Raw genomic sequence first — 25,291 nt, forward strand, 5'->3', positions numbered from 1 at the left:
TTCCATCACCTCCACCAGCTTTGGGCTTCCCTGGTGGCTCAGACAGTAAAGAATCTGCCTGCAACGCAGGAGACCTGCATTCGGTCCTTGCGTTGGGAAACTCCCCTGGAGGAAGCCACAGCAAACTGCTTCCCTTGTAGCTCAAGTAGGTGAAGAATCTGCCTGCAGTGCAGAAGACCCGGCTTTGATCCCTGGGTTGGGAAGATTCCCTGGAGAAGGAAATGGCAACCCACTCCAGTATCCTTGCCTGGAAAATCTCATGAACAGAGGAGCCTGATGGGCTGCAGTCCATGGGGTCGCAAAGAGTAGGGCACGATTGAGCGACTAACACTTACACTTACTTACTTATTCTTGCCTAGAGAATCCCCATGCACAGAGGAGCCTGGTGGGCTGCAGTCCATGGGAGTCACAAAGAGCTGGACATGACTGAGTGACTTAAGCACACCACCAGCTTTGCAGTGATGCTTCCTACAGCCCACCTGACTTCACACTCCAGGATGTATGGTTCTAGGTGACAGATCACACCGTCATGGTTATCCAGATTATTAAGATCTTTTTTGTATCGTTCTTCTTTGTATTCTTGCCAACTCTTCTTAATATCTTCTGCTTCTGTTAGGTTCATACCATTGCTGTCCTTTACTGTGCCCATCTGTGCATGAAATGTTCCCTGGTGTCTCTCATTTTCTTGAAGAGATCTCTAGTCCTTCCCATTATATTGTTTTCCTCTAGTTTTCTTTTTAATACTCACATAGTCAAATAAATTGTCTTCATCTTACTATTTTATCATCTTACCATTGTGAAATAAAGTTCACATTATGGGAAGACAAGAAAAATTTAAACATAAAAATTCTTCTCTGCCTTTGGCCTCCTCTCCTTCACTTTCTAGGTGACCTCATTAGTCCCATTGCTTTCAATACCATTTACACATTGGTGAGCCCCAAATCTTTATCTCCAGCCCAGTCCTATTCCTGGAAGTTCTGATTCATATACTCACCAGAATGCTTAATGTCTCCACTTGGAAGTCTAGTGGGCATCTCAAAGAGTTAATGTGTCCAAAGGGGGCATCTCTGTTTTACCCATGAATCTGCCCCTTCCAAGGTCTTTCCCATGTCAGTAAAGAGCGATTCTACTTTAACCAGGTACTCAAGCCCAACATCTCAGTCACCTTTGATATATCTCCTTAATACCCTATAACCACTGTAAGCTCCACGTTTAAAAATGTATCCAGAATCTTACCATCAGTCTACTACTAGTTCTCTATAGCTCTCGTTTGGACTACGCAAAAGTGGTCTTTCTGAGTCCTCTTTACCCTGCTACACAACAGGCAGAAATTCTTCTAAAATATAATTCAGATTATATCATTTCTCAATTCAAAACTCTCTAGTGTGTTCCTATTATTCAGAATAAAACGTAAAAAAAAAAAGCCCGACATGACCTAGCCTCCTCCTACATCTCACCATTCCAGCTAATCAGGTCTCCCTTCTTGTATTCCTTCAACATACCAAGTCAACTCCTGCCTCCACCTTTTACTTTCTATTCCCTCTGGAACATTCTTCCCCTACAAACAAGAGATGACCTCTCCCTTCTTTCCTCCAGGTCTCTGCACAATGTTACTTATCAGAGCCTTCCCTGCTAACCTATATAAAATACCACCCTCTATCCCCACTAGTTTTCCTCTTAGCACACAGCTTCACCTGACATGTATTTGATTCTTTACCCCATGTCTCCCATCCACTATCATATAAGCTCCTTAGTACAGTCTTTATTTGTATATCCCTGCAAATAAAACAATACATAGCATACAGCAGGTTCTCAATAAATGTGTTGAGTAAACTGACTAAATGAACACAGAGGAACTGTGTAGAGAAGAGTCTGAGCTCAGATGTTAGCAATAGGAATCAAAAGAAATGAGGTGGAGAAAATGCGAGATATATTATAAAGGAAGAATTCACAGGCTCTAGTGACTGTATTGGGTAGAAGAGTGTCTCCGTACTACTTATGTTTACTCAGAATGTGACTGTGATAGAAAAAGAAATGTATTTGGTCTTTTTCCTGGGTTACTGGCAGAGAGCTCCAAAAACTCATGGAATTTCTTGAGTGACAGAAGCATCTTTTGCTATTCATAATCAGCCCTTTTCAATCATATCCAAGTTAATACTAATGAGTTAACTTAGGATGGGATCCCTAGATAGTCTTAAAATAGGACTAGCCACTAGAAAAACCAAGTGGTAAGAAGGTAGGAACTTTCAGCCCTACTCCCACCTCCCATTCTCAACTTCTGGGAGTCGGGATACTGGAGACTGACATCTATAAAAACGCTTAACAAGGACCCCTGGAAAGTCGCCAGCACAGTGAGTGCACTATTTGCTAGGAGGGTGGTACGCCTCACCGTTCCTATACCTTGCCCTATACATCTCTTTTATTTGGCTATTCCTGAGTCGTAGTATAATAAACCAGGAAATAGAAATAAAATGTTTTCATAGAACCTGGGCAGGGGTTTTATAGGGACCCCAATTTATAGTCATTGGTCACAGTGCAGATGACTGAGAACCTGGCAGTTGACATGGAGGCAGTCTTATGAGACTGAACCCTTTAATCTGTGGAATCTGATGTAGTGTCAGAATTTAACTGAATAGTTAAGACACCCAGTTGGTGTCCAGAAAATTAGGTAATTGGTTCTTGGTGCTGTAAGGTCACTCCAGAGTGACCTTATTTGGAAAAAAGGGTAAAGATAAGATGAGAGTAGGCTCTGAATCCAAAACTGACTTGTATTCTTATAAAAAGGGAGATATCTGGACACACACCAAGACGCACAGAGAGAACACCATGTGAGCAGACCCTTATCCCAGAGCCCCTAGAGGGAGCATGGCCCTACTGACACCTTGGTTTTGGACTTCTAACTTTAGAACTATAACATTATACATTTCTGTTGCTTTAAGCCATATAATTTGTAGTAATTTGTTATAGCAACCCTAGGAAACTAATACAGGGATTGACTAGATGTGGGAAAAGGGAGCCCTCAGGCTGAACCACAGGTTAGAAGCATAAGTGATTGGAAGAATGGTGCTCCACTGAAAGAAATCAAAGCCCAGAGGGGAAAGTGGCTGTAAGAAATGTTTTAATTTTGATTTTAGTCTGATATAATCACAGGACAATCAAATGGATGCCTTAGTGTTATAAACATTACAACACAAAAGAATAAAAGACAAATCAAAAGAATATTGATGCAAGATTCAAAGCTAAAGTTTTCCTTTTACCACATTCTAGCCAAATTCAATGAACTCTTTTCAACAATTATGAGTGTTTATCTTTGATATCTTTCTTTCCTGTGGCTTATATAACAACATACTATAGCTTCTATATCTATGACCATCTGATCATTCCTCTACTAAATCAGCTACTTTCTCAGTCAACTTAGTTCATAGTCCTTTTATTTTTCAGCCATTCCTGAAATTTGAAGGGTCTAATTATACATTTCTAATCTGAACTACTGATCTTCATGCTTTATGTTCCATTATTTCTGGTTACCTACACAATATCTTCACTTAAGAGTCCAGGACTTGTCTACATGGATGCACTGTTATCAGTTTATATTGGACATGTGTTTAGTCAAATACATTTTCTCTTTGTACTCAACTGACACATGCTCTTTTTTCCATTATGACAACTCCTCTTATATCCTCTCATAGCTAAAATACTTCCTATTTTCCTCTTTCTTATTTAGCACTGTAATAGTAATTTTTTTTCTTTTGGAATACTTTTAGGAGTCATCCTTCACCTTCATTCTATACTGCAAGCCCAAATTCCAGACCTCTTACATCATTTTAAGATTACTGTAATAGCTTTCTAACTAGGCTGCTTTCAAGCTTTCTTCTCTCTAGGAGAGTGGTTCTCAAACTTTAGTGTCCATACAGATCACATGGAAGTGACTAATAGATTCTTTAGGTATTGCATGTTATTTTATTTCTCCAGTTAGATTATATGGTCAACAAGGACAGGAATTAATCATGGCTTCTATGTTCTACTCAGTGTATAACATAATGCCAGGCCACAAAACATATTCAATAGATATTTTACAACTTTAAGACTACAGTTCATTTCTTTTTCTAAACCATTCACAACCTCTAACCAAGAATTATTTCAAAGACATATACCTTAGAATAAATGTCACAAGTTATTTCAAGTGCCTCAAAAGGAAAAGCACAAATCATTGTCCTCATACCAAGAGATTGCTCTTCATACTCACACTTCAAGAATGTGTGAGGAAAACATACAGAGAAGTCATCAATTACAGAAGGGCATTCCAACTTAAAGACACCTGGTCAAGCTTTTCCAAACAAATCAACACAACAAAATATCATTACACATTAACATTACATCTTCATGTAATGTCACTTACCAGAAATAACATAAGCTTTGTGCTTAAAGAGGTTGGAGTTGTAAACAAATACAGTCAGATGGCAGTGAGCCATCTCACCTAGCCTGTAGGAAAAAAGATCAAGCTGCTACTCTCCAGTTATAAGAACCTTTCACAGGATTATGATTTCTGCTCTAGAGTTAATACATATTTGACCTGTTTTAAGTCTTATCATGTAAGAAAGTTGTGAGTTTTGTCATCTAAAGAAATTTTAAAAGTCTGCTGCAATTTTATGAATCCTCTTTATGCTATCTTATAGCCAAAATTTTCATACAGAAACATTAATATGAATGGGAAAATGGTCTGAGTTAAAGAAATTAATTTTATAGTGACTGTTTTGCCACAGGAAATAAGCTTATGTGCATTATGGCTACAATGAAGAGAAGAGCAGTAGAGTATCTGGAATCAAAGGGAGAAATGAAAAGAGTAACAATGCAGAAAAAAACACAGAATTAAGAATAGAAAGATGCAGATTTCAGTCATGGGATTCCTAACTAGTCAAGTGATCTTGGCTACCTACTACTTCAGTTTCCTAATCTGCAAAAATCTATCTGAATACTAAGATCCTCCAGCCCTAAAATTACATATACTTCAATACTTTTTTGACAGTATTCCCGTGTCACATTTATTGTCTGTTTTTTCACTGTAACTGAGGTACAGTTGTAAGCCTACAGGGTAGTGTTCCACATGATGGGACAGCTCTGGGTCATAATTATTTACTGAATTAACAACTTTGTACAACTTAAAATCATAATCCACAGATTATATTTTTAAAAGTAAAATAGGTATTTACTATATTCATATCCATCATTTGGCAGTTATTTCAGTAGGAAAAACATTCATCCTAGGTCAATACTGATCAAAGGTTATTTTGCAAGTTTCTTAAAATACTTACCTTCTCCCTTCTTTCGGGTATACCTATGATTAGCTTATAATCTGTCTCACCACTGGATGTCACTTTTGCTCCAAAGGAAGTCAACCCAACCTAACCTCAATAATTAGAATCTGATCTCTAAGATACTTATCTCTAAAGCCTCAACATGAAAGTTTTTCTGTGAAAGATAAAATCAGCCCTTGTAATTTCTAATGATTTCCAGTTAAAATCTGGCTTCAGATGCTTTTAGGCTTCAAACAATACAAGGAGGCATAAGTAGGATTTCTGAGATCATCCCAAGCTGTGAAATAACTTCACTAAAACCCCATCAATACCCATACACTGCTTAGTACTTACATGGACAGAAGGAAAGAGAAAGAGAAGTGATAGATTCAGGGGGAAAAACAATGAAACAATGTAAGTATTATATTCATACCAGCATAAAATACTGGTATTCTTCTATAGTTAAGTACTGTTTTATAATCTCACTGTTATACTATTTTTAGCATAAAAGAAGGAGAAATGCAATATTCATAAACCAAGAAAGTGGGGAAGTAATAACGTTTAGGTCTCTCATGTTGTCACTCCAACTATCAGGACAAATTTGGCAGTTATATCTAATAACATAAACAAGTCACTAGGAACTGCATCCTTTATTTCCAAATTCAGAATATGTAAATGATATACAGTTCTCTTAAGCAAATATGAACAACTACACTTACCAATAAACATATAGACATTAAGATACCAGTCTGTATATGTCTTGAAGTACCTTCCTCTCATTTTAGACCTTCTCACTTTCTCACACCAGTGCCAGTACTAAGGGAGCTTATGAAATGAAGACATAACAACTCATTTGTGGGATTGTTTTTTTTTTACTACGTTCCCCTTCACCCAGCATACATGTGCCAATCTTGCTGAAAATAACTGCTGAACTGCTGCCATAGTGAGCCATGGTTACTAATGGGGCTATGCTGCATTCCTTGGGTCTGCTGCTGTAAAAACCACTGACTTAGATGGATCACCTGGTTACATTATTTCCATAATGCCCTGGACTAAAGTTTTTAGGTTCTGGAGAAAATGTGCCTGCAAAGATAAAGTTTTAAAAAGATCATGAGTGTGGGAATTATCACAGGTGTTTCAGAAGCCAGGGGAGTCCTAGTTCCTTCTGCTGGGGTAAGGAGATACTTGCTCTTATATTCTTCAGTTGGAAACAAAAAAGTACTGGAACCACAAAAACAATGTTACAAGAACTGGTTAAGCCCGGCTGAAACAGACCTAATCAAACTGTATTTTAAGTGAAGAAGGAATTAAATGAGCCTTGTATGGGCTGGTCTAGAAACTATCAATGAAAACTACCATCTCTGTGGAAAACCATATGTGGGTTCTGAAAAACTGACTTGTACACATATTTTGAAATAAACCTGTTGAGTAGTTTGCATGTTCTCAATTTATCTTTGCAAAGTTGACAGCAAAATGTCATGTTTAAATATCAAACTTAACATACCACTAAAGTCTGTTTTAATTATATATTTTATTCTCCTAAAATAGTTATGTTTTTACTCTAAAGAAACAATTTAATAAGAACCACTTGCCTTTTTTTGGGCAATTGCAGCTCGCTGCAATTTCTCTTTAGCTTGATTATACTTTTCTTCTCTGTCAGTGATACGTTCATGAAGCTTATGCTTTTCTTCCAACCACTGTATTTGCTTCTCTTCCAATACCCTGTCAGAGAATGTATGCAAAACCTATTAACTCTTAGAATTAAATAGATATTACCACAAGTATAATCAAACTCACTGCCTCCTTCTTCACCACATCCTTCCTTATCCAACACAGGCATTCTTGCATGACCACGTATTTCCTAACACCACCATTAGTGACTGTTTCCTATGAGCCAGCCACTGTGCTTATTAAAACAATACATGTACTACATCATTTATTCTTCATAAAAATCTTATTTTTTTTAATGAAGGATAATTGCTTTACAGAATTATGTTGTTGTCTGTCAAACCTAAACATGACTCAGCCATAGGTATACATATATCCCCTCCCTTTTGAACCTCCCCCCATCTCCCTCCCTATCCCACCCCTCTAGGTTGATACAGACCCCTGTTTGAGTTTCCTGAGCCACACAGAAAATTCCTGTTGGCTATCTATTTAACATATGGTAATGTAAGTTTCCATGTTACTCTTTCCATACATCTCACCCTCTCCTCCCCTCTCCCCATGTGCATAAGTCTGTTCTCTATGTCTGTTTCTCCATTGTTGCCCTGTAAATAAATACTTCAATACCATTTTTCTAGATTCCATATATATGTGTTCAGTTCAGTTCAGTTACTCAGTTGTGTCCGACTCTTTACGACCCCATGAACCACAGGACGCCAGGCCCCCCTGTCCATCACCAACTCCCAGAGTCCACCCAAACCCATGTCCACTGAGTCAGTGATGCCATCCAACCATCTCATCCTCTGTCGTCCCCTTCTCCTGCCCTCAATCTTTCCCAGCATCAGGGTCTTTTCAAATGAGTCAGCTCTTCGCGTCAGGTGGCCAAAGTATTGGAGTTTCAGCTTCAACATCAGTCCTTCCAATGAACACCTAAGACTGATCTCCTTTAGGATGGACTGGTTGGATTTCCTTGCAGTCCATGGGACTCTCAAGAGTCTTCTCTAATACCACAGTTCAAAGGCATCAATTCTTCGGTGCTCAGCTTTCTTTATAGTCCAACTCTCACATTCATACATGACCAACGGAAAAACCATAGCTTTGACTAGACGGACCTTTGTTGGCAAAGTAATGTCTCTGCTCTTTAATATGCTGTCTAGGTTGGTCATAACTCCTTCCAAGGAGTAAGCATCTTTTAATTTCATGGCTGCAATCACCATCTGCAGTGATTTTGGAGCCCAGAAAAATAAAGTCAGCCACTGTTTCCACTGTTTCCCCATCTATTTTCCATGAAGTGATGGGACTGGATGCCATGATCTTAGTTTTCTGAATGTTGAGTTTTAAGCCAACTTTTTCACTCTCCTCTTTCGCTTTCATCAAGAGGCCTTTTAGTTCCTCTTCACTTTGATACCACCAAGCTATTAAAAACTGAGCCCAGTAAAGACGGCTAAAATCAGCATTGTTATTTAGTCTTAATGTGGTATGTTTTCTAACTAGAGTAAATTTCATATACATGCTATTTTATAGTAACATCATAACAACTTACATCTTAAAAGCTCTTCTGTATACTTTATGATTTTTTGTATCCTCACTATAGGCAGTACAAATGAGATATACAAACCCTGAGGAGTCAGACTGTGTGACTAAGGTCATAAAGATTTTAAGTGTCTTCGCTGGAACCAAAATCACATCTTATTGGCCCCTAGTCCAGCTATTTTCTGCTATGTAATCCTATAAATGGGCTTCCCTGGTGGCTCAGTGGTAGAGAATCTGCCTGCCAATGCAGGAGATGAGGGTTTAACTGCTGGGTTGGGAAGATCCCCTGGAGAAGGAAATGGCAACCCACTCCAGTAGTCTTGCCTGGGAAATCCTGTGGAAAGAGGAGCCTGGCAGGCTACAGTTCATGGGGTCACAAAGAGTTGGACACAACTTAGTGACTAAACAACAATCCTATGAATAACATTCAGAAACCAATGATAAGTTGGTTAAATTTGCTAGCTATCCTGTTATTAGAATTCTTAAGCACATTTGAAATCAAACACTTAATGATTTAAAGGATTCCACAAACACTTAAAGGATTCCAAGATACAAATTTCTAATTTTTTTGCAAAATCTGAGCAAAATAATTTGGACTCTGTGGTATGTCACAACACATTATGGACAATTATCTTGCTTACTTTTCTTGAAATTCAACCACATATACGAAGCCATGGACAAGCCTTAAAAAATGAAAAACTGAAAATAAGAAAAAAAATTTTATGTGGCGAGCAGCCTTCAGAAGAAAAAATGCGAAAAGAATAATGTTTTATAAATTCAAAAACTTATAATGACATGTTATAATAACAAAGCAAATACAAAACAGTAGTTTTCTACCATATATAAACAAAAGTTTCCAGAGAAATCTTCATCACCACAATCATCTCCTTACAGTTTACCAGACTGTCTACTACTAACAGATTCCAAGATCAAAAAATATAAACAAATAAATGAGCTTTTCAAAGAGAAAATTCAAAAGATTCTAATTCTAATTCTAGGAAGTAAATTGTACACATCAAAAATTTTGTTTCTGACTTCTGGCATTCAGAAGAATTTATATATTTGAAGTAAGAAATGTATTGATTTACTCAATGAATAAAGAAGTGTTTCTTTGAAGGTTTTCAAAATACTGTGGTCAGGCAGAATTTTAAGAGGTCTTTTCTTTTTTTAAAAAGCAATCTCAGAGTTCTAAAAGCTCATCTCTAGAAACAGAAAATACATTACCTAAAACCACTGTACGTGTCAATGGGGTATTTTAACTAGTTATCAAAATACATTCAACCCTGGAATCATTGTTAAAAGAACTATATATAATACAGCAGAAAGAAGAAACAATTTGTACATAAAAAAGCAAACTCTACTTTTCAACTTCTAGTTGTGCTTTTTCAGCTTGGCTTCTTAAATTTCGGCATTCCTGTTTTAACCTCTCCACCATTTCCTTCAATATTTGGTTTGAATTCAGCAACTCATTTTCTGACTTTGCCAGTGAGGTCACTTGGATCTGCAAACCATTGATTTGCTTAAAAGAAGAGAAACATAAACAAATGCAACAGAATATGAGAGATATAGACGACACTAAGCATCTTCCCTCACAAATGTCCCACCCCACTGATGTGCCCTTTGGAATACCCTGGAACAAAATAATAAAAAGCAGCAGCATTAGGATCATTTCTTAATATAACCAGAGACTATAAAGAACCCTATTCCTCAATCTGCAACTGAGTCCTCTCTCCTCTTGCCCAAACAAGCGGGCCAGAAGAGGTACTAGAACTGGAGAGAAGGGTCCTTAGAAAGAGAGCATCGAGGTGAGCAAAGAGAATCCAAATATGAGTCTCCTAGCTTCCTAGGAAAGAACAGATTTTAAAAAGTGAGCTGGGAAAGCTGCTAAGAAAATCCATCTCATACTCCTACAAACCTTGTGATTAGCACTCCGCCAGGGAGTTCTGCTTTCTGAACAGCCAGAAATCATAAATACAGAAAGGCTCACTCTCACATTGTTTCGGAGTAGTTTTCAAGCATTCTATACATCTAGTGTTGGGCAGAAGAAAGATGATTTGAGAAACCTAATGAATGGTAGGGATTCCTTGGCCTCTAGAACCACTTATCAAACCGTGAAATGTCACTTAGGCTTCTCTATCCCAGTTTACTTTTATCTGAGAGTAGTTTTTCTCATGAAAAGTAGTTGATTATCTAGTTACAAATTAACAGGCTAGGAGATTCACATCACTGCTCTTAAGTTCTATCCAAATAACACATTTGGGACATATTTATACCTACTTCTTGAAAAAGCCATTTTACCAATTAATAAACAAGTTCTCACTTTTCTTTCACTTTCTTCTACCTCTAAAAGCCATTCTCTGAGAGAAGTTAGGAGGCAGAGAGTTTAAGTGATTTCAGAGCAAAAGAATCCATTATAAGACTCAAGAGTCAAAAGAAACCAGATTCGTTATGCAATAAAGAAGAAATAATTCCATTACTTTCTGATGGCAGCAAAGCCACCTACAGAATTATATAGGTACAAAAAGCAATCGTCAGACAAATAAGGTAAAAAGGTATGTCTCAGATTTCTATTTTAGAATGAATTTCTCCAGAAGAACTATTCAGTATTTTTAACTGCAGCTGTAAATATTAAATCTGTATTATAGATGGCTGAACAAGCAACCTTCAAAGAGTTTAGTACTTTTCCATATCTTCAGGATGACAGAAAGCCCAATGCCAATGAAACTAGATAACTTCTGAGTACTAAACATTGTGCCCTCCTACTTCAGACTCAGAAACCATAACTATATATGCAAAGCACAAATCCTAAAAATGGAATTTTCACTCCTCATAATATGTTTTGCCCATATAAATCTTTCCTGAACCCAAACAATTTTAATTAAAATATGAATTTCCTTCCATAAATACAATTCTTTAGATTTCACAGGGATGTAATAAAAAAAAAATAGCTCATGGAATAAGAAATGCAAAGTTACAAGTCAATCACACAAGTAACTCACAACAGGGATGATCTTTCTAATTCATTTTTTAAATTCATAATATCAAAATATTGCCCTTTAAAATATAATTTTAAAAAACTGATCTTGGGACTTCTCTGATGATCCTGTGGTTAATAATATGACTGTCAATGCAAGGCACAAGGGTTCAATCCCTGGTCCCAGGAAGAGTCACATGCCATGGGGCAACTAAACCCACGTGCCACAAATGGTAAGCCCACACACCACAACTACTGAAGCCCAAGCACCCTAGGGCCCATGCTCCACAATAAGAGAAGCCACAGTAATGAGAAGTCTGAACACCACAACCAGAAAGCAGCCCCCGCTCACTGCAACTAGAAAGACTGCGTGAAGCAACGAAGACTCGGCACAGCCATAAGTAAATAAATAGTAATAAAAAACTGATCATGGGCCACAGCATATAAATATTTTAAGAAAAACAGCAATTAGCAAAAGAAACTTAATAAACTAGAGCTTAAAGAGGTTTAAACACTTTATCTTTACATATCAACCTCATCAATTCATTATCAATTCAAATATTTTCAGAATTCTTATATATAAAATTCCAATAGATTCAAAACACAGATTTAAAGAAGCACTTAAAAAAATAAAAGCAATATGTTTGCTAAAACAATACCTGTTTCAGGTCAGAATTTTCTTTTTTTTCTTTTTCTGCATTTTCAATATCCACAATTTGTTGTTGAAGTTTTAACCTAAAAGTCACAATCCAACAAAAGATATTATTAAAAATCCATAGTTCATATATTTGACTAGTTAGACAATCATCTTATTGAGTGCTCATATTGACACATGGCATTGTCTTTATGCAAAGTGGTAGATTCAAAGGCAAAGATTTTGACTTCAGGCAACCAAGTTGCGTTCATATATAAATAAAATGTAACAAATTTCTACTTCTGCTATGAAAAAATCTATAAACTATGGGCACAGAGAAGATAAAAAATCAACTCTATCTAGAAGGATGAAAGATTACTACATGGAGATCTAACTCTGATGGGTAGGGTTCTGACAAACACAGGGAACAGCCTGAACAAAAGGCTTTTGGTGGAGGAGAGCACAATGGGTTAGTAAGGCGAGATAAAGTAGTCCAGTTCAGGAGGAGCCATCTTAAAGGCAGGCAGTGTTTCACAATTTACAACATGCTTTCAGATATACTGCTTCTTCATTTTCATTCCACTAGGTTATACAGCTTCTAAATGTATCTTTAAAGCCTACCATGATGTCTAGAGTGTAACAAACAACCTTTAATTAAAGTTGGCCAGTTTAGTAATTTCTCACAATAGTTCTATGGAAGTATCAAGAGTCATCTTTATAATTCCAAATAATAAAGAAAGAAAGACTGAGGCTTAGCTAAGTCAGGCCCAAATCACATGGCTAGCAAGTAGCCAAATTAAGATGGACAAAGGTCTTCTCATACCTAAGTATTCCTGTGTCCCACTTCATTATGCTGCAATTATACTGATTTTAAATCCAGAATTTAGAAGAAAACTATCTAGTACAAGACAACATACTATGTTCTGTAAAATATATTGAGTTTTCATCCCTGAGATGCAAGAACACTTACACAATTTGTGTCCTCTTCAAAAGGAATGATACACTCTCAGCCAAAACCTTAAAAACACAGTGCATCCCTGGTGACCAAAGGACTAACCTCATGAGAAAGACTTTACACTAATTAGCTTTGACAGGATAAGCTCTCAACCCTCCCTTTTAAAAATCCTTCAAACACTTACCTCAAATATAATTTGTTTGGCACGTACTCTTTATAGTTTAGCATTAATAGCATGCCTTTTCAACCTAATTAAAACTGCTTCTTGGGAAGACAACATTCTCAAGGGCCTAGAGCTGTGCTTTAAACACTAATAAAGATTCAGTAAGTATTTGCTGATGGACTAAATGAACCAACTCAAATCTTGGATTAGATGTCTGGTTGGACAATATGACATGGAAGAAACCATAAAATACACTGGTCCTGAGATAGGTACACACAAAGCCAGAAGCAACTGCTCTAAAGGAAGAGAGCCAGTCTTGCTCTGCCTGTGCTCCTTTCACAGGACCAGTCACACTGATTCTGTAAGTCGAGCTATACGTGACGCTCTCAAACCTGTGCATTTTCCCCTTAAATGTTTATGGTGTTCTTAACTTGGCACCTTTAGGTTACTGAGTTAATAAAGGCTTCTTTCTACGTAACCATGAAGATGAAAACAGAGGAGAAAACACTGTGGGTCCTTGCTCAGGTCCAGAGTTAAAGTGAGGCTTCAAATATATCTTGGCTCTTGTCAAGATTTTGGATACGCCTGGTAAATCAGTTAAGAAACAAGACCCAGTTATGAAAGCATTAGTGAACGCTTTCTAAATAAATTATGTAGACATGAAGAGAAACAAAAATGCCCTACATACAAAAATCGAAGCCAAAGAAACCAAAAATGACAGAGTATCTGACAATCATTAAACATGAAAGAGGTAAGAATATCATTTCGGTAGACTATAAAAGATGATCTACATAATTCTCTTCAGTTCACTTTGCTAAAGCAGCTCTGGGTTAGAATTCACAACTGACTGGAGATTTGTATTTCTTTAAGGAGAAAATTGGCCCTTGATTTAAGATCATTATAGTTAGGATTCTAAGGGATATTTAAATTTAACAAAAAGTAACCTTAACAGGGATAAATTCAATGGTCTTAAATTTCAGTAACAGTAAGAGTTCAAAACATGTAGATATTATTTTGAAAAAGTGCTGAAGATGGTTAGAAGGTTCTGAATAGTCAAAGGGTATCACAAGCCAAAAGAAAACAAGTTTTAAAAGTACAAAGTGTAGAAGAAAGTACAATTAATTTTCATAAAAGGATTACTAAAGACTACACAAGAGAAATGCAACCTGAACTGAAACTTTCAGGCAAAATTAGAGTCTGAGGAGAAGGTAGAGGTGAAGAAGAGGGTAACTGCTGAAGCAAGACTCCAGAGGAAATAAAGGGGTGGGATGAAAAGCACTACTTACTTTGGATATAAAGGGAGGAAAGAATCTTAATAGAAAGGGAGGAGAGGATGGATAAAGACACAAGAATTCTCAGACAGTAGGAAGCGGGGAAAATTCATATCCAGGATCCTTTGCTCAGGTACAAGCAAGGGCATGGTGGAACAGTGGACACAGTTTCCAAGCTGAATGGCACCAGGGGAACCAGCCTAAGAGACTGGAGGAATTTTTTTTTTAAGTACAAGAACTATCAGTTTCATTATCTTCAGTGAAAATAGGGTGGAAAGAGAAAATAAAAATAAGTGTCTGAAATGACTGGCTCTAAGAGACGACAAGGTCTCCAAACCACGGCTAAGTGAAAGGGCTTAGAATAAAGATGAAGAATGCCAGAATTAAGATAAAATAAACAAATGGCTAAGGTGTTAGAAGAGTCAAGAATATGAACAGTATGGTCAATATGAATGATGGGAAAGGACAGAAAATAAAGAAAAACTGAAACAGAAGTGAAAGTCCTCAGGGACCATTGGGGAATATTCTGTATGTCAGTAACTGGTCGGAAAAAAGACAGGCATGAGATGGATGCAAGGAACATCAAAGGAAAGGCCATTTTAACCAAAGTTAGTCAAACAATTGCAGGCGGATTCTTTAACCAGCAGAGCCAGAAAGCTGAGCGCCAAAGAATTGATGCTTTTGAACTGTGGTGTTGGAGAAGACTCTTGAGAGTCCCTTGGACTGCAAGGAGATCCAACCAGTCAATCCTAAAGAAAATCAGTCCTGAATATTCATTGGAAGGACTGATGTTGAAGCTGAAACTCTACCTGATGCGAAGAACTGACTCACTGGAAAAGACCCTGATGCTGGGAAAGATTGAGGGCAGGAGAAGGGGACGACAGAGGATGAGATGGTTGGATGGCATCATCAACTCAATGGACATAAGTTTGAGCAAGCTGTGAGAGTTGGTGATGGACAGGGAAGACTGGTGTGCTGCAGTTCATGGGATCGCAGAGTCAGACACAAATGAGGAACTGAACTGACTCAAACAATGGTATGAAAGCAAGAGTGGGATTCACAAACAGTGATTTCTCTTCTTGGTCCCTAGTTGTAGGACAGAGGATGGAGAAATAATTTCACTTAAAAACGTTGCCAGGCAATATAACATCAGGACAAAGTTATCAATGAGGGGGGAGTTTTAAAATTGTGGAGACTATAAAAAAATTTATTGGTAATGGGACAGATTTCAGAGGCTACAGCAAAAATTGTTAATGGATTGCTGATGGGGAGAAGTTGAAAGGTAAAGGGTAAGTTGAGGAATGAGAAACTATGATATCACATACTTTACACTTTGAAAGTAATTCTGAAAATAATGAAACTATATTTGGTAGGCAGACTGGAAGACCAAAGTACAACAGAGTATGTAGCTGCAGAAAAGTTCAATGGGAAACATTTGTAGTGACAGTGAGATGGAGCTGTTCTAAGTTCTCTTCAAAGTTCTCTTGTGCTGACTACTGCCTAAGTTTTCTACGACAGACAGCTGATGTATGTCATTTCAACATTCAATAACTATTTACAGAGTACCTACAAACACAGAACACAGTCCTAAGTGTTGCAGATATACCAGAGAATAACAGACAAAATCCTGTCCTTAAGGAACTTACAGTCCCACAGCACTGACTGATAGCTTTCTTTAATGATGGAAATGTTCTATAATTTGCACATCCAATAAGATAGCACCTAGCTACATGTGGCTACTGTACGTTTGAGATGTGGCTAGTATGACTGAGAAATTAGACTTTAAACTCTTGGCTCCATTTGATGTCAGTCTCAATTACCAAGGGAAAGCACAAGAAGTTGTATTTGTGATTTCTCTATTATCTAAGATCCTTAGAACCAGTTTTTTGAGAAAGGCAGTTTTTCCTAAAAGCCAAGGTTCTTGCCCTGAGTGATGGAAATCGTCTCTGGTCATTATTAGCAAAGAAACAAGGAGCTTCCTGGGAAGATACACGAGACTCTATGAATAGACAGGGAACTAGAGAGCCAGAACCAGGCTAGAGTAATTGGCCTGAATTACAAGCAAGAGCATGTCTGGTCTGGTCTGTCCAAAACTGCCACATATTTCTCCATCCCTTATTTTGTTGTTTAAATTCTGTAAAAGAACTTGTTCAACTGGCCAAGTCTAAGTCTCCTGCTCCCTACTAAGATGATATGCAACAGATAATTCATCTCAAGATACAGTATAATAAGTAGAAAGGAAGATACATTAAGAGAGAGTTTTTAAAAATGTTTCTAAAAAACTTAAGAAAAAAATCAGAAAGCCACAAACAGAAAAATACAGCTCTGGCTTTAAACTGCAAAAATTTTAAATGATTAAGTTTTCTTTCTCTCAGTTAGTTACTGATGCTATTTCTCTAAGGTACCTCTTCCCACTTGTGGTAACAAATTGCACTTTACCACCTGTCCATCTACATACCCCCACCATGCCCATGCATTCAGAAACAGGCAATAAAACTTCGGCAGAGTCAGAGTGCCCTATCCCTCTGGCCACAGTGCTGGGCCCAGGGACAGGCATATGAACCATACACAAAGTCTTTCCAGATTTTCCTAATTTGAATCATCAAGTGCAAACTCTGTCTCTGATCTCTAAAGACAGTCTTGTCCTCACAGAGAAAGCAGCAGAAGAGCAGCAAATACAGGAGTTAGGAAAGAAGAGAGGAGGCAGGTGAAAGGAGGGAAGAAATCACTCTCATCTGGCACATTTGAGTTCCTGGATCCAGCTGTCCCTGAGCCCAGCACAATCCCTGTCCTGTCCACAATATATCTCAGCCAATAAAGTACCCGCCACTCTGCCACCCCTTTTTGTTATGCCTGAGTTAGCTGAAGCTGGGTTACTGTCATAAAAAAAAGTTGGCTGGGTATGCTATCTCATTTAAAATCGTGTAATTTTAGCATGTTTTTAATTTACAGGTAACTTTATAAATTTTACAAATTTGTGGGGGGGTAGCCTTTTGAAATACAGAATACTAATTAGAATAATCATTTTATTATTTAGGCTAGTGATGAAGAAACCATGTTAATGAAGACAAGAGACTGGAATGTAATTAGTAGTTGAAAGCATCTGCCAAAGTGATTAATCCCCACTGTGTAAATAAATGGATACTTCTACTTTATATGCTTTAGACTTTTTGTAACCTTAGCAAAACCTTTTTCTCCACAGGTAGTCTCTTTCTGACCTACCACAAATTCTAAGTAAGACAAGTCACAATGATGACTGTTTTATTAACTGGTCAAAATAGACCTGGTTGATATAGCTAGACTTAATAAATCAGAAGATCAGAATTGCCATGGGAAAAACACAATTGTTGACTATTAAAAAATGCACAAATTTTGTGAATTAACCCTTCTGCTAATTAATATATTTTAAGTTGGTTACTAGGTCCTTATTTTAATAAATTAGGGTCCATTAGACATTATAAATGGCCTGGAGAAACTGAAGAGGAATCAAAAATTGATCAAAGTGGCTAATACAAAATCATTTATATTTAAAAAATACAGGAATGAAAGCTGCTTTATATAGCATAAAAAAATAAGGGTCAAGTTCATTATTGTCTTCAAGTGATGATTGCTGCACATTTTATCACTATAGCAACAGAAGCCCAAACCAGGAGAAACAGGCTTAAATTTTAACAGAAAGGATTCTAATTGGCCAAACGGTGGGACCATAATAAGATAAAACATTAGAGTGAGTTTTCTGGGATGAGGGCGGGCCCCTCTCTCTCCTTTCTGGAGACTGTCAAGAAGAGATTTTAAAAAGAGCCAAACTGTCCTGATTCATTAAAAAAATATGTACCCACATAAAAGCAAAGAGTAGCATAAGATTGGCTCTCAAAATCCCTAACAGATTTATGATCCTAGAATTGTCACAGCTAACATTTAAATTAATAGCTCATAAAACCTGACATTTGTAAATAATACATATATCTTTGCCTGAGGTGATTCCTTCCTGGGTAATGAAAATTTAAAACTGTGTCCCAAAACATAACCTACAGCTTAATGAACATGATTTAAAAAAAAAAAAAAAAAAAAAAAAAAAACCTCTCAACTGTAATCTATATAATTAGAAAGTCATTAAGATTTTAGAATTTAAAAAAGCAGATATAGGGGACTTCTAGGTAGCAAAAGATAACAGTAAACGCCTAGTCCTATGATATATATATATATATATATGTCCTTAAAAAAGTACAGAAAACCAACATCAAATAAAGCCACACAAAATCACATCTTTCACATAAATGGAAGACAGAAAATGCCCAAACTTCAAAATACCTCTAACGAAAAAGAGGAAGATAAGTCTAAATCTCAACAAGTGATCTCTTATGCTCCTCCTGCATGTGTGCTCACTGCATGTGAACAGGCTTAACTCATCCATTAAAACAAAAAGGTTTCTAGTTTGGATATAAATCAAGACCCAGCTGTCTGCTACACATAAAAGACACATTTAAACAGACAGACTAACAGTAAGTATACCAGGCAAATGGAAGCAATAAGAAAACAGGAGTAATAATAATATCAAAGAGAAATTCAAGCCAAAAAAAAAAATGACAAAAAGAAAGTGCTTTTAAATGCTAACAGCCACAATTCATAAGTGTAACTGTTATAATTATTTATATACCAAATAATATAGCTATCACCTATGAAGAAAAAAAATTACAAAAAATGTAAGGAGTCATAGTTCTATACAGAAACACATTAAACAATAGGAGACTTTAATATATAACTCTTTGTACAAGACAAATGAACAAAAAATAAAAGTATGGAGAAGAACTGAACACCACAGTTAATAAGGTAGACCTTACAGATGTATATATCAAATTTTATACTCTTATAACTGAGCACTTTCTTTACTAGTCCTTATGTAACACTCACAAAATTGATCATGTATTACAGGTCTAAGACTGGGATAAGGCAAGAGAGGTGCCCAGGGTAAAAAATTTAAGGAGACTCAGTCCAGATTTCCTGCAAGTCCAATGTCAACACATAAGAGTACCTCCTTAAATTTCTGTACCCTGATTGCCTCACTGGCTTTACCCTAGTCCTGGCCTTGATATATTAGGTCACAAAGAAAACATTAGTATGTCCTATAAAGCAGAAATAACAGATAAATTACTCTCTGATCGCATTGCAATAAAACTAAAATTTAACAATAAGCAAATAAGGCCTATCACCTGGAAATTTTAAAAAGCTTCAATAACTTACATGTGATTTTACTGGAGACAAGGCATTTAAAGAGGTAACAAAGTTAAATGAAGTTATATGGGTGGGTCCTAATCCTAAGACTGGTGTCCTTATAAGAAGAGGAAGGAGGTACGAGGGATACATGAGCACAGAGGAAAGGCCCCATAAGGGCACAGTAAAAATGCAACCACTCTAGCCAAGGAGAGAGGCCTCAGGGGAAACTCAACCTGCTAATACATAGGGATCTCAGGGTTCTAACCTCCAGAACTATGAGAAAATAAATTTCCATTGTTTAAACTACCCCTGTCTACAGTATTTTGTTATTATGACAGCCCTAGAAAACTATTCATTTCACCTTCTGTTAAACAACCACAGCTTCTATTAACACATTTTCTTAATTCCTAGGTAAAAAGATGCAAATTAAAATTAGAGAATTTCTAAAAAATAATAATTAAAACACTGCATATCATAATCTCTATGATACATTTAAAGCAGTAATAAGAAAATTCTCAGCACAACACTTTCACCAATAAAAATGAAAGAATGAACATTAGGTGAAGTAAATTTCCAACTAAAAAAATAACCAATTAAGAAATAAACTAAAAGAAAGTACAAGGTATACAACATGATGTTAGAAAATGAAGAACCCACAAAGCAGCTAGTAGACAATACATGACTTTAGTAAGGTCACAGAATTCAAGACCAACACATAAAGTTAACTATATTTCTAACTATGAGTGTGTTTTTTCTTTTTTGGAGGGGCTTCCCTGACAGCTCAGTTAGTAAAGAATCTGCCTGCAATGCAGGAGACCTTGGATGTTAGCAATAAACAATTAGGAAGTAAAAAAAAAAATTTTTAAAACCTGTTCATAATCACATAAAATGCTTAGAATTAAAATTAATACAATATTAGCTTGATATATACAATGAACACTACAAAACTTTGATGACAATAATTAAAGATGACCCAAATATAATACAAATGCTTTCAGAGTAGAATCAGTGGTAAAGAATCTGCCTGTAATGTAGGAGATGCAGGTTTGATTCCTGGGTAGAGAAAATCCTATGGAGAAGGAAATGGTAACCCATTCCAGTATTCTTGCCTGGGAAATCCCATGGACAAAGGAGCCAGGTAGGCTACAGTCCAAAGGATTGCAAAGGGCTGGAAACAACTGAGTGACTAAGCATGCATACAAGCACAGTGCCAGGCACTGATCCAAAAGCTGAAAAGAAACTGTAGGCCTAAACCAGGGCCTGTACCCTGGTTATATTCATCCTCCCACTTATCATTCCCATCTCAACAGCACCCCACTAGGTACTGAACTTGTCCCCTTCAGGACAGAGAGTATATCTTAGTTATCTCATTCTCCTGAATGCCCATATCTAGAACTGCGCTTGGCACATAGTATATGCTCAACAAAGGTTTGTTGAATGGAAAACTTCTGACTTCCAGCCCAGTGTTCTCTGGGCTTCCCTGGTGGCACCAGTAGTAAAGAATCCGCCTGCCAATGCAGGAGACACAAGAGATATGGGGTTCAATCCCTAGGTCGAGACAATCCCCTGGAGAAGGGAATGGTAACTCACACGAGTATTCTCACCTGGGAAATCCCATGGACAGAGGAGCCTGGCGGGCTACAGTCCATGGGGCCACAAAGAGTTGGACACAATTGAAGCAAGTTAGAACACAAATACAGTACATGGAGAGATAAGCCATATTCACTGACTGGACAGACTTGAGATAACAACTCTTCTTAAACTGAGCTACAGATTCAATGCAATGCCAATCAAAATCTTAACAAGTCTTTGTGATAAACTGATTTTCAAATTTAAGTGGAAAGGCAAAGGACCCAGGGAAGCCAAAACAATCTTGCACAAAAAGAACAAGGTAGAAGATATGCATTACCTGAATCAAACTTACTATGAAGCTACAGTAGTCAAGACAGTGATACTGGTGTCAAGACAGACATACAGGTCAATGGAATAGAACAGAGCAGAATACAGACAGACACATATATAAGGCCAACTGATTTTCAACAAAGGTATCAAAATAATTCAAATATATAAGAGATCTGGGCAAAGATTATATGGGAATACTCTGTACTAGTTTTACAATGCTTTGTTAGCTATGAAATTATTTCAAAATAAAGTTTAAAAAATATATGCATATATAACCTAATACTCTGTAGTTCCCTTCTGGCCGACTCTTCTGCCATCTGTGAAGATCGCAATTTCTCTTCACACTGATCCTTTTCAGACTGCCTCCAGACATCATGTTCCACTTTCATTTTCTCTAAATCCGCTAATCTGCTCTCAAGTTCTAGCCTAAAACAACAAATGATAATTACATTACAAGAACTACAATAAGCATGATATGACAGCAAAATGTTTTCAAGATTTAACACAAAATAAGGTAATTAATTACTTACTTTTCATCTTGTAATTCCACAAGTTTTTGATAACCTTCTTCTTTGGCAGCTTGTACTTTACGTATTAATTCACGGTCCTTTTCTACTAAGAGTACTTTGTGGTGTTCAACAGCTGATTTGAGAATTTCATTGTCTGACTGTAATCCTAGTATTTTTTAAAGAAGAACACTCTACTATGTTCAATGTTATTAAAAAGAAAAAGTGTAATTAAGAGCAAATATTCATAAGTCAGTAAGACAAAAGAACATAGAAAGTCTCTCCAGATACATATATCAAAGATCTTTACATTTGTTGACAAGTTTTTCTTAATGAAAAAGACTACTACTCAGGCTTCATTTGTCATTTTATTAAGCATGCACACAAAAAAACCTTAATAAACGGCATATACATTTACACATTTGGATCTTGATAGCTGGGGATATTGACCTGGGTTATATCAAAAGAGGTTTAAATACTTCTAAAAGGGTTCTGTAATCTAAATCCCAAAGAAAGCTAGATGGGAAGCAGAGTGAATAAAATCAAAACCTATTAGAACTGTTAGATTTCTAATGTAAATTGGAAGCTTTCAAGTGTGTCCAATGAACTCACAAATTTTCCTTGTAATGAAATGACAAGTATTTTGTATATGGAATAATTAAAACAAATTCATATCTAACTCAAAGTTTAAAAAAATGCAAAGCTGGCTCTCAAACTCTAAGTTCCAAAGAAAATTTGCTCCCTAACACTATGAAAATCCATGAGTCAACATCAAGCAGAAATTAATAATGAAAACAGTCATTCATCATAAGCTCTGTCTGAAACTGGAGTCTAGTTCAACTAAAGACCAATTTGATGACAGCTGCAGGTCCAGGCAGCTTATTTAAATACTTAAGAAAAGTCAGGAACAATATAAATTCTGAGAAATCTTGGTGATAAGGACATTCTAAGGCTAAATTGGAGTTTAAAAATAAGCTGTGACTGAACTAGACCCAACAACTGGCCTAGCATCTACCTAAAAAAAAAATTTTGACTTAAAAATTGGGCCTGAAACCCACCTACGTTGCTTACATTCTTTAGAATTAAAATGATCTGAGACTAATAATCATATAATCTAAAGAGATTTTAAATTATAAACACTGGAAGTATGGAATCCTACCCATAAAGTTTCACTTAATTTATGTATTAATCAAATAACTAAGATTGATTTTTTAAGTTACATCACAGAATGAACATTTAACACACAAACAAAAACAATACATATGTGCTCTAAAATTAAAATTCAATTAATATTAAAATTGGAAATAAAAATTCAGCTTGATCTATTTCAGTAATCTGAATTTATATGTGACAATAACAGTAAAAAGCATGGGAAATCATATATTACCATCCAGTTCACTTTGAATTTTACTCCTTTCTCTTTCTAGCTCACTCTTAGCTCTTGCTGCCTCCAGTTTGATGTCTGTTATTTCTAGTTTGTTTGAATGCTTAAGCTCCTTTACCTGTTGATAATCAGAAATTGAAATTACTATTGGTCATTTTCTTACCACTAAGTGCTACCCCAAAAACATTAGGAGAAATAAGAAAAACCTCTGGTAGCAGAGTACAGAGTGTAGGCACCTTCCAGGAGGGAAGACGCTTCAGTGCCTAGAACAGTACTTGGCACTAGAAAACAGTCTGCTTCTAATAGAACTGAGTCACTTCTTTAAATAGCTGGGTGGGGTCATCTGGCTTAATCTGGTCTTTAAAAGTTTAACTGCAAGTACCTAAAATCTAACAGTCAATGACTGAAACATCTTCAGGGAAGAAATATGGATGTCTTCTTCCAAAAAAGAGTGCTGGTGACAAGAAGGCATTTTAGGTATAAGACACAGCATAGAAAATATTATAAAAGTAGAATATCAACAGTCTGCTCGGAAAACAACCACCAACTTGTTCCAGATAGAGCATAGGAAGGTGTGAAATCTGTCAGGGAATAAACCTATATGCCATACAAAAGAACTGTTTATCCTGTTAGCTGCTAAAGGTGATATAATCAACTTTATTTCCGAAAGTTAACTCTAAGTGTATTGGATCAAGAAACTGAAAAGAAAAGAAAAGAAAAAAAAAACTGAAAAGAAAGGAACCAATTAAGAGGCAAAGGACTGACAAAGTGGACAAGAAAGAATAATCTACTGAATCTGGTGACTAAATTGTGTGTGCGTGTGTGTGTGCATGTATACAGGTTGGTTAGTAGGTTAAACAAGTACAAAATGTATAAATCTAATTTAAACCTTTACTGCCAAGGTCAATGTAACTAATATTTTCTAAACAGTTAACCAACACAGCCTTTTCTCTGAGACATTCCTTTTGAATGTTGAATGATTATAGTTCATAAGTAGTATTGCTTTGTTTATTCAATAAATATTTATTGAGAGCCTATTACATGCCCAAGCACTGTCTGAGAAGCTTGGGGATACAGCAGCAATGAAGAAAGTTTTGTCTCTCTAATCATCTGCACTACTCCCTAAGTTTCCATATTCCTGCCCTTTGGTGAGGTGTTTCCAAAATTAGGTACAGTACTATATTGAGGATTTAACCAATATAGACATAAAGGTTAGATAAGCCTGCATTCTCACATATTAAACTATTGAATAAAACTATTAAATCAGAGGAGAAACATCACAAATATATAAAGGCAAATATGTAAAATGTAAGACGGTGGTAATAGGAGGATACAGGATAACTTACTTGAGTGCAATAAAAGTCTATAAAAACTAGCGATGGGAGTTAGAAATAAATCAGGAAGAGGTCCTAGAGCCAAAGAGGGCAAAGACGAGAAACAGAAGTATCTTACTGGAAAAGACTCCATCTAAGAAAGGTCTTGGAACCGTAACAGGGTTTCGTGCAAAATCTCCACTTTGAAAGGAAACAAATTAAGAAAGTACTTTGTACTGCTAAAACCACACAAAGACACAACCCTCCAAATTAACCCGCAGATTTGCAAGTGACACTACACCAAATGAATGCCTTGTGCTGACATCAGATTTGCATTTTAAATCTTCCTGAAGTTCTTTTCTATGTGAGCAAGTCTCAAAGAACAATATTTACAAAGCAGTTTTTAAATGCTTTCAGAGCAGCTAAAAAATTGTATTCATTTTAAAATTCAAACTTGCTATAGATTGGGTTTTTATAATTTCA

At 36.5% G+C, this 25,291-nt stretch overlaps 1 protein-coding gene across 3 annotated transcripts in view; it reads right to left on the reverse strand.

The window, feature by feature from the left end:
• Positions 1 to 25,291, reverse strand: part of CEP83 (centrosomal protein 83) — a 138,483-nt gene that overhangs the window by 15,347 nt on the left and 97,845 nt on the right. For all 3 annotated transcript variants that reach the window (XR_010663047.1, XM_065934214.1, XM_065934215.1), the window contains exons 8-13: positions 23,499 to 23,613; positions 22,136 to 22,280; positions 21,882 to 22,031; positions 12,126 to 12,201; positions 9,854 to 10,011; positions 6,887 to 7,016 (exon numbers count right to left, since the gene is read on the reverse strand). Coding sequence is in view for 2 of the 3 variants with exons in the window: in XM_065934214.1 (XP_065790286.1) it covers positions 6,887 to 7,016; positions 9,854 to 10,011; positions 12,126 to 12,201; positions 21,882 to 22,031; positions 22,136 to 22,280; positions 23,499 to 23,613 (774 nt within the window). In the remaining variant the exon portion in view is untranslated. The remainder of the gene's footprint in view (positions 1 to 6,886; positions 7,017 to 9,853; positions 10,012 to 12,125; positions 12,202 to 21,881; positions 22,032 to 22,135; positions 22,281 to 23,498; positions 23,614 to 25,291) is intronic.

This window comes from Muntiacus reevesi, chromosome 4 (assembly GCF_963930625.1).
Source record: "Muntiacus reevesi chromosome 4, mMunRee1.1, whole genome shotgun sequence".
NCBI lineage: Eukaryota > Metazoa > Chordata > Mammalia > Artiodactyla > Cervidae > Muntiacus > Muntiacus reevesi.